Here is a 14793-nt window from a genome sequence, read left to right as displayed (position 1 = left end):
GTGCAGTGGAAGATAATGTGATTGCACAATGCAATTTCTTTAGGTGGCTTTCTTCTCCTACCAAACAGGCAGGTTGCTTACATTCAGTAATCTGTGGAGATGGCCAGACTTGATGATTAATTTATTCGGGCAAGACATGTAAAGCTGCAGCATGGTGATTTAATTGTGGATGCTATACATTATGAAGTAACATGTAGTAAAATGGTTTCACTTAATTCTATAATGAGCTGCTTACATTAGTGCACTCAGTAAAATGGCAACTGCTGGTGACTTAATACACCTTAGTGTGTAACTATTTGGACAAGCTTCAGGACTTGATGTTTATTTTTGAATAAACGGTATGAAGAATTGGTAAGACTTGTAATATTGCATTTTTTAATAGTCCAGTGGTTGACTCTTCCTCGCAAATTCATCCTTAGATACTTGCTCGTGACTTTCTTGATGAATACATATTCTTGGCAGTTGGTCGTGTGGGTTCCACCTCTGAAAACATAACTCAGAAAGTGGTGTGGGTGGAGGAACAAGACAAGCGCTCATTCCTGTTGGACCTCTTGAATGCCACAGGTAAATTTAACTAAGTTTTAAAGAGAACTCGCTGACAGAATAAGTCTCCAGGTTGATTTTTTTTCCTTTAAATGCTGAATCAAGTCAGTTCCTCTGCTTGAGCCTGAAAGGATCTTCCCCTGAACCAATTTATAGCCTATTCTGTAATACCAGCCCCAGCACTCTTAACATAGAAACATATAACTTAGGAGCAAGAATAGGCCATTCAGTCCTTTGTACCTGGTCTGGCATTCAATAAGATCATGGCTGATCTGACTGTGGCTTCAACTCCACTTTCCTGTCAGCACCCCCGCCCCCACCCCATTACAAGAGATACACTTGTTTTACAAAATCCTTAAAATATCTTTGGCATTGCTGTACCACGTCTGATTTAATTTGCGGTGTGGGGCTAATTAAAAGGCAGTTCCTCTTGACCATTGTCATCAAAAAGGCAATCCTGGATCAGTTTTTGCATGTGCTATAAAATTTTGGCATTGTTCAAGATTGGTTGCTATTAGAGATCTGCAAATTGACTTTCTCATTTTGAAAGATTGTGGAGTGACTTCCATTGCAGCAGTTGCCTCGAGCATTAACAGCTTGGAACCCATTTTTGAAGTGACTATTACTGTGGTGTATGCATTTTTTAACACAGAAAAACTGTCATTCTGGATATTTATTTGCTTCAAATCAACTGATGCGATTTTTAAAAATTCATGGGGCACTAGTACTGGGAAAAGTTGGAGGTGTACCGTTGGGGCAGTCTACACTTGAACTGTGCTGCGGTCATGTATAACTGGGGAAGTAGAGGGCTCTCAAGTAACTCGGGTGGGGGAAGGGATCATGTAGGGAAGATTGGCTTATTATTTCCCTTTAATTTATTCAATAAATCATGGTAACAATAAAGATAATGAAGATCAGAGTATGGCAGGAAGGGATAGTGTGTGCTAGCAGATAGGGTCAGAGTTTACAAAATATATATATAAAAACTGGATTAAGGGCTCTGTATCTGAATGCCTGCAGCAAGATTCAGCTCAAATGGAAATTCATATGTATGACCTGATGGCTGTTAGATGTGGCTATAAGGAAACAAAAGCTGGGACCTGAATATCCAAGGGTATAATACATTCAGGAAGGACAAGAAACTGGGGAAAGGTGTTGGGGCAAATCTTTATTCAGAGGTATTAGTACTGTAGTGAGATGACCTCTGTTCTAAAGATCAAGATGTAAAAACAGTTTGGGTGGAACTAAAACAGCAAGGGACAGAAAACATTGGGAGTTGTGGTAAGTAAATCACAGTATACATCAAGAAATCAGGCGTGTAACAAGAGTAATAAGTAATCACGGAGGATTTCAATCTACATAGACTGGGTAAACATTAGTACTAATGTTGTGGAAGATGAATTCTTAGAATGTATGCCAGCTGGTTTTCTAGAGTAGTATGTTAAGGAACCAGCTAGGGAACAGGCTATTTTAGATCTAGTATTGTGCAATGAAAAAGGGCTAATTTAATTTCATTGTAAGGGAGCCATTAGGAAAGTGACTGTATGGTAGAATTTTACGTTGAGTTCGGAAGTGGTGCAGTTTAATCAGAAACTGGGGTCTTAAATCTAATAAGATGAAGGTATGAGTGGCAAATTGGTTGTAGTAGATTGGGAAACTGTTCAAAGGTATGATGGTAGACAGGCAATGGCTAACGTTTTAAAGAATTAATACATATTTTAAAACAAATATATTCCTCAATGCTGAAAAATCCAGCAAGGAAAGTGTTCCAACTGTGGCTACTGAAAAGTGGGTAAGAAAGGGAAAATACAATAAGGTAGTGAGAAACCTAAAAACAGACTCTGAAAGCTTCTACAAGTATGTTAAAAGAAAAGATCAGCAAAACAAATGTGGGTCCATTACAAGCAAGAGCCTGGAGAATTTATAGAGGTATATGGAAATGGCAAAGAAACTAAACAATACATAATCCACAAACACTCACTCCCTCCACCACTGGCGCACAGCAGCTGTGTGTACCATCTACAAGATGCACTGCAGGAATTCACCAAGGCTGCTTAACACCTTCCAAACCCACGACCACTACCATCTAGAAGGACAAGGGCAGATGGGTGGGAACACCACCACCTGGAAGTTCCCCTCCAAGTCAATCACCACCCTGACTTGGAAATATATCGCCGTTCCTTCACTGCTGCTGGGTCAAAATCCTGGAACTTGCTCCTTAACAGCACTGTGGGTGTACCTACACCACATGGACCGAACTGGTTCGAGAAGGCATCTCACCACCACCACCTCAAGGGCAACTAGGAATAGGCAATAAATGTTGGCCCAGCTGGTGAAGCCCACATCCCATGAATAAAAAAAAAACATATTTGATCCGTCTTCACTGAGGAAAATACTAAAAACCTCCCAGAAGTAATGCAGAATCAAGGGACTGGTGTAAATAAGGAACTGCAAGACAATAAAAATAAACTAGAGAAATTAGACTTAACGAAGATAAACCCACAGGACCTGATGATCTACATGCCAGTGTGTTGAGAGGTGACTGCAGAGATGGTAGATGCATTGGCCATGTTTCAAAATTGTATAGACTCTGGAATAGTTCCTGCAAATTGGAAGGTGGCAAATATAACTCTGCTATTTGAGAAAAGGGAGACATATTACAGGGAACCACAGACCTGTTGGCTTGACATCAGTAATAGGGAAAATGTTAATCTATAAAGGATGTAATAAAGTTCTTTATATAAAAAAAAATAGGATTGGGCAGACTCGACGTGGATTTGTGAAAGAGAAATCATGTTTAACAAACCTGTTGGAGATTTTGAGGATGTAATTAGCAGAAGGCATAAGGGGGAACCAGTGGATGTGGTATAGATTTCCGAAAGCTCCTAAGGTCCCAGACGAGGTTAGTAAACAAAATTGGAGCACACGGGCTCTGGGGTGATATACTGGCATGGATTGAGAACTGGTTAATGGATAGAAAGCAATAAATGGGTCACTTTCAGGTTGGCAGGCTGTGAGTAGTAGGGTACTGCAAGGATTGGTACTTGGGCCCCAGCTATTCACAATCTATCAATAATTTGGATGTGGGGATTAAATGTAATATTTCCAAGTTTGCAGATGGACAAGCTAGAATGGCAGTGAGTTGATTATAATGCAATGATGCTTCAAGGGGATTTGGAGAGGCTGAGCGAGTGGGCACAAATTTGGTAGAAGCGATACAACGTGGAAAAATTAGGTAATTCACTTTGGTAGGTAAAACAGAAATACAATATTTCCTAAATGGTGAGGTTGAGGTGTTGATGTCCAAAGGGATCTGGGTATCCTTTTCCGAGCTACTGAGCTAACATGCAAGTACAATCAATTAGGAAGGCAAATTGTATGTTCTTCTATTCAAGAGGATTTGAGTATAGGAGTAAAGATGCCTTCAAATTATATAGAGCCTTGGTGAGTCCATACCTGAAGTATTGTGTGCGGTTCTGGTTGTCTTACCGAAGGAAAGATGTACTTGCCAGAAAGGTAGTGCAGTGAAGATTCATTAAACTAATTCCTGGGATGGAGGGATTGTCATATGAGGAAAGGTTAAATAGACTGGGTCTTTTCCATTCTTCTAAACTCCAGCGAATAGATCCCATTCAAATGTACAAAATTCTACAGGGCTTGACAGAGTAGATTCAGGTAAGCTGCTTCCCTTGTTTGGGTGGGGGAGTGGGTGGGGTGGTGGTGGTGGTCTAGAACCAGGGGGCACAGTCTCAGAATAAGAGGCAGGCCATTTAGGACTGAGGAATTTTTTTCACTGAGGGTGGTGAATCTTTGGAATTCCCTGCCCAGAAGGTTCTGGAGGCTGTCATTCAGTATTTTCAAGACTCTGATTTCCACATTGGAATCAAGGGGTAAGACTTCTGGGAATAGTGCAAGAAAATGGTGTTGAGGTAGATCATCAGCCATGACCTCATTTTGGCTTGAAGGGCTGAATGGCCTACTCCTGTTCCTATTTCTTGTGATTTTGTTCCATTCTATATTAGAAACTTGAATGGAAAATTAAGTCTTTCACCCACCACTAGGAAAAAGTCTTTTAGATTTGCCTTCAACCAGGGATGCTATCCTTCATTATTTGATGTCCAACCAATTAATTTTTTTTAGGGAAAGACTCTCTCACACTGGTCTTTGTGGAGACTAAGAAGGGTGCCGATTCATTGGAGGATTTCCTTTACCGTGAAGGTTATGCTTGTACGAGTATCCATGGTGACCGCTCTCAGAGAGATAGAGAAGAGGCTCTACATCAGTTCCGCTCTGGAAGATGCCCAATCCTGGTTGCCACTGCGGTACTTGTCAAAATAATTCTCAATTGGGTTAAACAATGTTGAACTAGTGTAACCTGTATGCAGTTGAGCTTGTTTAGATTTTTGCATCATACATTTCTAGGATTTGTATCGTCCAGTTTAATACCCAAATTACTTATGGTGCTTTCATTACTGTCAGCCAGATAATGAGCTGAATTGTCAGTGTAATTTGTATTGATTTGAGTAAAATATAATTTTCCAATTCACAGGTTGCAGCCCGTGGACTTGACATTTCTAACGTCAAACATGTTATCAATTTTGATCTACCTAGTGACATTGAGGAGTATGTACATCGCATCGGGCGAACTGGTCGTGTTGGCAACCTTGGTACGTTGCATCAATTGAACTGGTTGCCAAATTTTATTTATAAAAGGGGATATGTTTAAATACTGTCTTAATGCATCTGTTCTTTGTATTAAGTGCACCACTAATCCTGCAATAATGTTTAAAATAAAATGCAGTGTTTTTTGCATGGATTTAATATGCACTACTTTTGCTTCTTAGGTCTTGCCACTTCATTCTTTAATGAGAAGAACAGCAATATTACTAAAGATCTTTTGGATCTGCTTGTGGAGGCTAAGCAAGAAGTACCATCCTGGCTAGAAAACCTGGCCTATGAGCAGCAGCATAGGAGCACTGGTCGTGGACGATCAAAGAGGTAAACTGCAGGCAAAAAAATTCCTGAACATGCTTTCTTTCTGCATTTTCCTTTTCACAGTTTACAAAAGTATCAACTCAAAATTAAGGATCCAATAATGTAGTAACTAATCCAGTAAAATATTCAGGAGAAACTTCTTTTAACTAGCATGCTTAGAATGTGTATATATAAATTCAACAGGGATGAGAAATTCCCACGGGGAGGTGTTGGAGTGTTTGGCAAGAAAGGCTGCTGAGTGAGAGGGAGGAGGGGAGTTGGGAAGAGGGGACAGTTTTTGGGTGAGGCAGTGGTGGATGCTCAGTGGGGGAGAGGGGCTTCACTGAATTTTTCTGTCACCAGGGAATATGGAGAGCCATGCTGAAACCTACACGATTACATGTGAAAATACTTAATAGAAGTTACTCCAAAAAGGTTTTCATATTTGCGTCTTAGGCTGTCCCTCAGGGTCAAGGATGACTTGCTTCCACACTAAAAATGAGTTCTCGGGTGACTGAAAAGTTCAATGCACGACCTACAGCCTCACGGATGGGGCAGACAGTTGTAAGGGGAGCAGTTGGGTGGGTTGCCACGCACCCCTTTGTCAGTGCTTGGCTTCAGCTAGCCCTAGGCTATGAGACTCTAGGTGTTAAACTCCCTCCCAGGTGCTTTCCCTCCACTTCACACAACCTTGGGCTAGGGATTCCCAGATGGTGGGTATGTTGCACTTTTTCAAGGTTTTGAGGGTGTCCTTGAAGCATTTCCTCTGCACTCCTGGGGCTCGCTTGCTGTGTCAAAGCTCTGAGTAGAGCGCATATTTCAGGAGTCTTGTGTCAGGCATGCAGATGACGTAGTCCATCCAGTGGAGCTGATTGAGCATGGTTAATGCTTCGATGTTGGCCTGAGCGAGAACACTTGACGGTGCACCTATTCTGCAAATCCATTGGCAGGTTCTTGCGGAGGTAGTGCTGGTGGTACTACAGAGTTTTGAGGTGCCTACTGTACATAGTCCACATTTGAGCCATATAGGAGGGCAGGTATCACTACTGCTCTGTAGACTGAGCTTGGTGCCAGGATTGAGGTCTTCAAACATTCTTCCAAAGGCTGCGCTGGCACACAAGATTGTGTTGAACTTGAAGGTGGGGAGGGTGGGTGGGTGGTGGCGCAGTGCAGTGTGGAGGGGGCAGGTTGGTAGAGGACCTTTGTCTTACTAACATTTAGTGTAAGGCTGATGCTTCGTATGCCTTAATGTTGTTGACGATGGCTTGGAACTCAGTCTCCTAGTGTGCATAGACACAAGCATCCGCTGCATACTGTAGTTCAATGACAGAAGATGGGGCGATTTTGGATCTAGCCTGTAGGGAGCGATAGTTGAACAAGTTCCTGCTTGTTCTGTAGTTACTCCACTCTAGCAGGATGCTTGCTGAAGGTCAGATGGAGCATTGTGGCAAGGAAGATCAAGGAGAGCTTTGGTGCAATGACACAGCCTTGCTTGACCCCAGCCCAAATGTGGATTGAGTCTGTGGTGGATCCATTGAGCAGGTGGAGGATGGTGACAAACTTTGAGGGCAGCTGAAACTGAAGAGGATGCTCCATAACCCTTCGTGGGTGACGGTGTCAAAAGCTTTACATGTATTATCATAGGTTGATCTATAATACAGCATAGTAACATTTGGCATGTGCATAATTGCTGTTTGCTGGTGTCTAGGGTGGGGTGATGTTGCTTTTCAAGAGTTATATATTTCTTGGGATGTGAGCATTGCTGGCAACACCACTTGTTGTCCATCCCAAATTTCCCTTCAGAGGGTGGCAGAGTTTGAATGGGGGCATGTTAGAAAATAGTTTGCAAAGCAAAACGACTGGCAGTACTTCACTTCACATGTACATAATCCAGCATGGTCATGTTCTGTTAGCGCATTTTTAAATTTGTTCACAGGGATATTGGTGTCGCTGGCTAGGCCAGACTTTGTTGCTATTTTGAGATGGTGTGTTGCCATCTTGAACTGTTTTGTCCATGTGTTGTAGGAATGCCCATGGTGCTGTTAAGGAGTCCCAAGGTTTTGACCCAGTGGCAGTGAAGGAATGGCAATATAGTTACAAGTCAGGGTGGTGTGTGGCTTGAGCTGCACTCATCCAGGCAAGTGGAGAGTATTCTGTCACACCGCTGACTTGTGTCTTGTAGATGTGGACAGGTTTGGGGAGTCAGGAGGAGAATTCTGCAGAATTCCCAGCCTCTGACCTGCTCTTGTAGCCACAGTATTTATGGCTGGTGCAATTCCATTTCTGGCCAATGGATGTTAGTGGGGGGGATTCGGTGATAGTGCCATTGAATGTCAAGGGAAGATAGTTGGATTCTCTTGTTGGAGATGGTCATTGCCTGGCTCTTGTATGGCATCAGTGTTATTGCTACTTGTCAGTCCAAGCCTGGATATTGTCCAGGTCTTGCTGCATATGGATGTGGACTGCTTCAGTATCTGGTCATGAATGTTGCTGAACACTCTGCAACCATCAGCAAATCTGTTAGATGTCCTGGTCCAGACAGACAAACTTAGTGCTGATATTTCTATAACTGAAAACAATGGACTCCACCAAGGTGAGGCATCTCTGGCTCCAAGCTGATATACATGTAAAAGTTTCTCTCCTTCCTTGACTGCAGTGAATGTGTGGTGGCTGTTGTCTGGGGCCATTTGGTTGTAACAATCCTCATTTGTTGATTGAGTTACATGATGACAGTTATCTTGTGCCACTGTTGTGATGTCGCCATTTCTAGTCCTTTAATTGTCAGTTTTTGTTGGAATGTTTGAAATTGACCTATTACAATATAGCCTGAGAGGTTTAGCTTTTATTTACAGTACTTGTCTGTGGTTTTTGGTGTTTTTCATATTTCATAATCTACTTGGAGGGGGTTCCAATCCACAACAAAATATTCTTGATATGCTGCAAAGGGAAAATCTAGATTCAATTTGTTCTAACAACTTCACTGTCCAGATACCATGAACTCTTGTTATAATGAAATGGTAGGCTTAATTCGAGTTGGCAATGGGCGTAAACAATTGCATTAGTTGAAGACCAGAAGCAGTTGCTGCATGCCTCTTCCATCTCCCTCTAAATTCAGGCTACTTACGGTGCATTTATTTATGGTTAATTAACCTTTCACTTCCAGCCTCCCAGTTTTGAACTTGTAAACCATTTGTACATGCAAGTTATAAGAATATTGGAACTGGAATAGTAGAGTTGAGTGAAGCAATGTTAATAAGTTCTCAATAAAAGCATATGAATTTTGCATTGCAGTCGGTTTGGAGCAGGATTTGGTGCCAGAGATTACAGGCAGACCAACAGCAGCTTCAATACCCGTGGAAACCGCAGCGCTGGCCACAGTGGACCCAGAGGATATGGAGGAGGTAAGTTATCTGCTGTGTCTAGTACTTAGAATTTACTTCCCCAAAATCTTAGCATGCATAGTATACTGTATATGGAGGAGGTATGTGCAGCCTATTTTCCTAGTTGTCAACAACGAAGCTTTTGACTTAACTATGGGAAAAGCTTTTGTATGTTGGAGATGGGTTTCTGAGATTGCTGGTTACTTGTATTCATCGTTAACTCCTTAAAATTGGATGTTTATGGAATAGAATTTAAAAACCTAAAGTAGAAACTTAAACCAATTGAATACTGAAAATAATTAAGATTGCCTTAGATTGAAGCTGCAGTGAATATTTTTTTGCAGTTTATCTTGGGAGTATTGCAAATTGAGAGATTCTAGCTGCCAAAATAGCCGTATGATTGCCCTAACTTTGTAGATGGGGCTGCCTTGTTCCTTCAAATTTTAACTTGTGCTGCGCTCTAGATTCTAGGTTGTCTTCCATCTAAAGGCAGTTGCCACTTTTGGATTATAGTTACACAAGTGCATTTTGTGTAGTATTGTGGTCATTTCTTTTGAGCCAGTACAGTATCAGCAGGCTTTTAAAATTGTATAGTCAGTAACCACTCCCCATTGTATGGACAGTAATTCCTCCCCATGCTCAGCATCCATCTGCCTTAACATTGACTCCAGTAAGAGCCTGAATACCAACCAGTACAACAATCCAGATAACATTTTCCTTTACTATTGCAGGGTGCCAAGGTCAATTGCTATTTCAATAAGCAGCAAATGGCGCACAGACTGAAGTAGAAATTTTAAATCTCTAACTGAGCACATCTGTTTTCCAGGTGGATATGGAAACTATTACAATGCTGATGGATATGGTGGAGCTTACAACTCCCAGGTGGATTGGTGGGGAAACTGAAGAATATATTGCAGTGGATGCCACCTTGCCAAACAAGCTAAATGGAAACCACATGTAACTGAGCCAGACTATACCTTGTGTAGCTTCAAGAACTCACAGTACATTACCAGCTGTGATTCTCTGGATTTTTTAAAGGGAGCTCAAATGCAAAGAGAAAGCAGTAGCAGAGGAACACAAACCCTAGACCATGGAGAAAATGTGGCCATAAACAGCACTAGAATATTGGCTATAGATGTTTAAACTGTGTGCTGTGTTTAAGTTTATTTCTCTGTAACTGAGGATCATTTGTATGTTAATGTACTGTGCCTTTATAGAGGAACTTTTATTTTTGATGTCCTACTGGTTCATTGGGCCTGAGTTCTCACAATCATTCTCTAGCACAATCTGAGAGAGACTTGGGCAAAACAAACCTTGGCAGAAGCAGGGTGAAATGGCTTTGAGTCATTTACCCAGTTGCACTTAACATTGTTACAAGGCTGAAAATAAGCAGCAACCTCCATTACGGCCTTGACATGCGTGACCTGTAAAGACAACTTGGGGCATTTGCAGCATTCTGATCCCTAATGTAGGGAACCAATGTTGCTCACTCTATCCTGGATAGATACCTGTTGGGGGACATGGTAGTTTTACAAGCCATTCCAACAATGTGTACAGTGTCAAGTTTTAATACACTGCTGTTTCAGATTACACCTAAGCAAATGCAAAAGTTCAGAAAACTTGACATCTAGTAACTTGACAACATTTAAAGGCAGCTAGTTAACTAATTCAGGCTTGCCTGGAGTGGGCAGAAAGTAGCTAGGAATGTATTTTTTTAGGGGATTTTGAAAACTTGAAGTTTTTAGATATGGATGAAAATCCCATCCATTAGAAATCTTAAAATGCCTGCCGTATATAAAAGGAAATTGAAATTTCAGAATGGCTAAATGGACCATTGCACCGAGCAACTGTAGAGGCAGACTCGGCTGATTTTGGTCTGATACGCATGCTAGTGTTGTTTTTTGGTCAAGGGGAACGAACAGAAAGATCTCTGCAGCAGGCTTCTTTACTGAAAAAAAATTACATTTGTGTATATTCAAGCTGCGTTACAAAGTTCAGAAAAGCCGCATTTAACTGTTTACTGTAGATTCTGTAAAGTTGCTCCACTAGGGTCTGAAGTTTGATGCTTGGAGATCACAGAGAATGGAAATGTACACATTACTGCACAAGGTGCCAACGCTGGCAATCGATCGCATATCCGCTACAGCATAGTGGAGTGGGTTTCCTTTTGCACTGTCCATTATGTGGACGAATTGTCAGTTTAATCCGCTAAATCTGGCCAAAGATAAGTTTTCCCACCTGTTGTTTAAATGTTGAGCTGCACAATGTTGCAGTCAGGTGAGTTGACTTCAAACTGCCAAGATAGGGTAGTTTTTTTCTTAGATTAAGTGGCCAGGCTGCCAGTATAAAAACTACTGGAAATCTTAGGTGGTGGAGAATGAACTGAAAAGTAGCAAAAGAACTTATCAAGTGCAATACATCTAAGTGTGTTGTGCCTTCTTGTACTGAAATTCTCATCAATGGAAAGTAGATGCACTGACAGTATTGAGCTAATCTCTTGTGATGAATGGTGCTATACAGGTAGGTTTAGGCCCTTATACATTGTGCCCATCAGGTTTTATATAAGAGATCTAAATACCTTTAACAAATTTATTTTAATGCACATTCAAAGAATATTTTATATACAGATGTCTTGTCTTGCATGCATTTTCTTGAACCTCCAAGTCTTTTTTTGCAGTGATTGTCAAACGCAGCTTAGTTAGAAGGGGAGGGGGTGGGAAAGAGGCTAGATACCAAACCAGGACTATTTTGGGACCATGGGGGTCTAACAGTTGGGAATTAACTATTTGCACACAACAGATCTAGGTATTTTTGCTGCTAGTTTTGTGTAATATTTATTCATTTGACAAATATTTAATTTTTGTGTTTTTGTTTTGTAAGCCTAAAAGTGATTCTTTGAAAGTTCATAGAAAACCCGAAAAAGTAACTTGACCAAAAGACAGTCCAAAAACACTGGCACTTGAATGTTGAATGTCAACGTATGCGTGAATATATATATACATATATTTCGGGGTAGCGTGAGCTCTTATTGTTAAGGTCATATTGGACCCAGAGTCAGAAACTGAACCACAACCCACCGTCGGCCTTGATTGCCGCTAATTCCCATTGTCCTATCAAATTCATTCATGTGGGTAATTTGATCAAAACTGAAATAAAATATGCCAAGGTTTGGACAGAGTTTCTTAAAATTCTAGAGGAAAATGTTTAGAAAATGGCAAAATGTTGAGGTACTCCAATTTGTTTTTTATGTTAGTGAATGTCTGGCAAAGAGCAAATTTAATACATGTGGTTATCAATTTATTGTTGCATTTAGTTGCATTTGTGTATTAAGTGACTTGGGTATTCAACTTGACACTTCTAAGCAAGTGGTAGTTTTTAGACCTAACATTCATAAATTGTAGAAATGCTCTTCATACTGTAACTTCCAGCAACATAACTATTGCAGTGCATGAATGTGTCCAGTCTTGCTCAGTGCATTGAATACCTTTTAGTCACTGTAGATCTAGAATTTGCTTTCACTAGTTTAGATGCTATGCTCTACATTGCACAAGAAGACTCAGCTGTGCATTACTTGTATGATTTTATCAATAAAAGTTTTGAGCTGCATCAACTAATGGTTTTGTGCTGACTTGTGGGAATGGAGAAAATTCTAGAGAATGAAGTTTAAGCTTCGTCTCAACTTTGTACAAATGTCAAAAATCTCCAGTTTTGACATTTTTAAAACAATAGACATTGGAAAATTTAGGCTTGCTGTAAGTCAGCTGTAGCTTGGCGATAACATTTGTATTCTCAATCCATATTGTGGGACCCAAAATTCAGTAAGCCCACCATTGGAGATTGAGCTGCACTGGCAGAGTTTCTGGATCCTGAGAAAATATGGTTGAGTACAATTTATTTAAAAATCGGAATCTCTGTGCTCTTGAGCTCATCTGGTCCTCCAGCCTTCTTCATCAAGCCAGTTAAATGTCGCCCTCCAATGTTGAGAGAAATTGACACTAAGGTGAAACCTGGGATGCTCATGACTTGTAACATAGTGCTATATCAAGTGCTGCATTACCACTAGGTAATACTGTTTCTTCCATATTTACTTATTCTCTCGTGTAGATCTCTTATTGCAATGATCAATAAAGTGCCTGACTTTTTTGGCGTAGAGGACTGAGGAAGTGCTGCATTTTCAGATGAGACTTTATACTGTGGTTTAGTTTGCCCTCTGGTCATTGTGTAAAGCTTCAATGGCAATGTGTAGTTATGAACTTCTGTTGTGGCCAGTGCTTCTCCCTCCAAGTACTTGAGCAATATTTAGGGTGATTTATCTAATTGCTGTTGGGAAGTTGTGACCAAATTGTCAGCTGAGTAGATGTGAAATGAAATTGAAGTAATCCATTTTAGGAAGAGATGTCAGCTAAATGAATTCAGGTGCACGAATCTTAACACGTAAAGCTTTTTATCCAGAGAGCACTTGGATCTAAAGTTTCTGATAAACAATAGACTGTGCATTTGGCTTGTCTTTCAGCCACCTTTTTAAGATTTCAAGACCATGGGAAGGTAATTGAGCTTCACTGATGCTAGGGATGAAGGGCTTTAACTAAGAAGGTTAGATAAACTAGCCTGTACTTTTCACTAGGTTGCATTGTTCTCAGCTAAACCAGAATCCAAGGCTGCAGAATTGACTTCTGCAATCTTTAAACACCACTATAATATGTAGCACTCTAAGCTGGCCATATTTTCAAAATTAGCAAAGCATAGACTCATAGTCACAACAGCACAGGTGTTCAAGCAGTCCACAGAGCCCATGCTGGTTCAATGTACAACAGTCCAGTCAGTCCCATTTCCCTTCAGCCCTGCAAGTTTATTTCTTCTAATTGTCCCATCCATTTTCCTTAAAGTCATTAATAGTCTCCACCAACCTAGTAGGCATCAAGTTCCAGACATGCTTCCAAAAAATCACCATGGAGTTCCTGCTAATTGTGCCTGATAGCAAGCTTTTGAAGAGGCTCTTAAGTTTTTTTCTCTTTTCGAGGCCAAGGCTACTAATAGGCACACTTTGAATTCTTGCTCAAACTACCACAAAGTAATAAATGGATCTGTAGTGCGAGTCACTTTTTACAGAAAATGTTCTTGGGATGTGGTTGTTAAGGCAAGCATTTATTGCCCATTCCTAACTGCCTTTCAGGGTGATGGATAACCACAGCCTTGAATTCCATCAGTGTAATATGCATAGCTCTTGGAGTTCCAGGATTTTGACCCAGCAACTGAAAGGGCAGCAGTAGATTTCCAGGTCAGAATGATGTGTGACTTGAAATAGGTAGGTCATGTTCCTATGCACTTATAGCCCTTGTCTAAGTGGTAGAGATGGCAGTTTGGAAGATGCTGTTGATAAAGCCTTGGCAAATTGCTGCAGTGCATCTTGTAGATGCTACACAGCTGCAGTGCACTGATGTAGGGAGTGAATGAGGTTGTGGATGGGATACCAATCAAGCAGGCTACTTCATCCTGAATGGTAGTATTGAACTACATTCATCCTGAATGGTAGTATTGAACTACATTCATCCTGAATGGTAGTATTGAATTACATTCATCCTGAATGGTAGTATTGAACTACATTCATCCAGAATGGTAGTATTGAACTACATTCATCCTGAATGGTAGTATTGAACTACATTCATCCTGAATGGTGGTATTGAACTACATTCATCCTGAATGGTGGTATTGAACTACATTCATCCTGAATGGTGGTATTGAACTACATTCATCCTGAATGGTGGTATTGAACTACATTCATCCTGAATGGTGGTATTGAACTACATTCATCCTGAATGGTGGTATTGAACTACATTCATCCTGAATGGTGGTATTGAACTACATTCATCCTGAATGGTGGTATTGAACTACATTC

At 40.8% G+C, this 14793-nt stretch overlaps 1 protein-coding gene across 3 annotated transcripts in view; it reads left to right on the top strand.

Moving 5' to 3' along the window:
- The window catches only part of ddx3xa (DEAD-box helicase 3 X-linked a), a 67084-nt gene extending 54577 nt beyond the window's left edge, over positions 1 to 12507 (top strand). For all 3 annotated transcript variants that reach the window (XM_078559736.1, XM_078559734.1, XM_078559737.1), the window contains 6 exons: positions 420 to 564; positions 4684 to 4865; positions 5093 to 5210; positions 5388 to 5541; positions 8809 to 8918; positions 9724 to 12507. In XM_078559736.1, coding sequence (XP_078415862.1) covers positions 420 to 564; positions 4684 to 4865; positions 5093 to 5210; positions 5388 to 5541; positions 8809 to 8918; positions 9724 to 9800 — 786 coding nt within the window. In that variant the 3' untranslated portion in view covers positions 9801 to 12507. The remainder of the gene's footprint in view (positions 1 to 419; positions 565 to 4683; positions 4866 to 5092; positions 5211 to 5387; positions 5542 to 8808; positions 8919 to 9723) is intronic.
- Positions 12508 to 14793: the final 2286 nt, after the last annotated feature.

The sequence above is a fragment of the Cetorhinus maximus genome, chromosome 16 (assembly GCF_964194155.1).
Source record: "Cetorhinus maximus chromosome 16, sCetMax3.hap1.1, whole genome shotgun sequence".
Classification (NCBI taxonomy): domain Eukaryota; kingdom Metazoa; phylum Chordata; class Chondrichthyes; order Lamniformes; family Cetorhinidae; genus Cetorhinus; species Cetorhinus maximus.
This window is presented reverse-complemented; position numbering and strand designations above follow the sequence as displayed.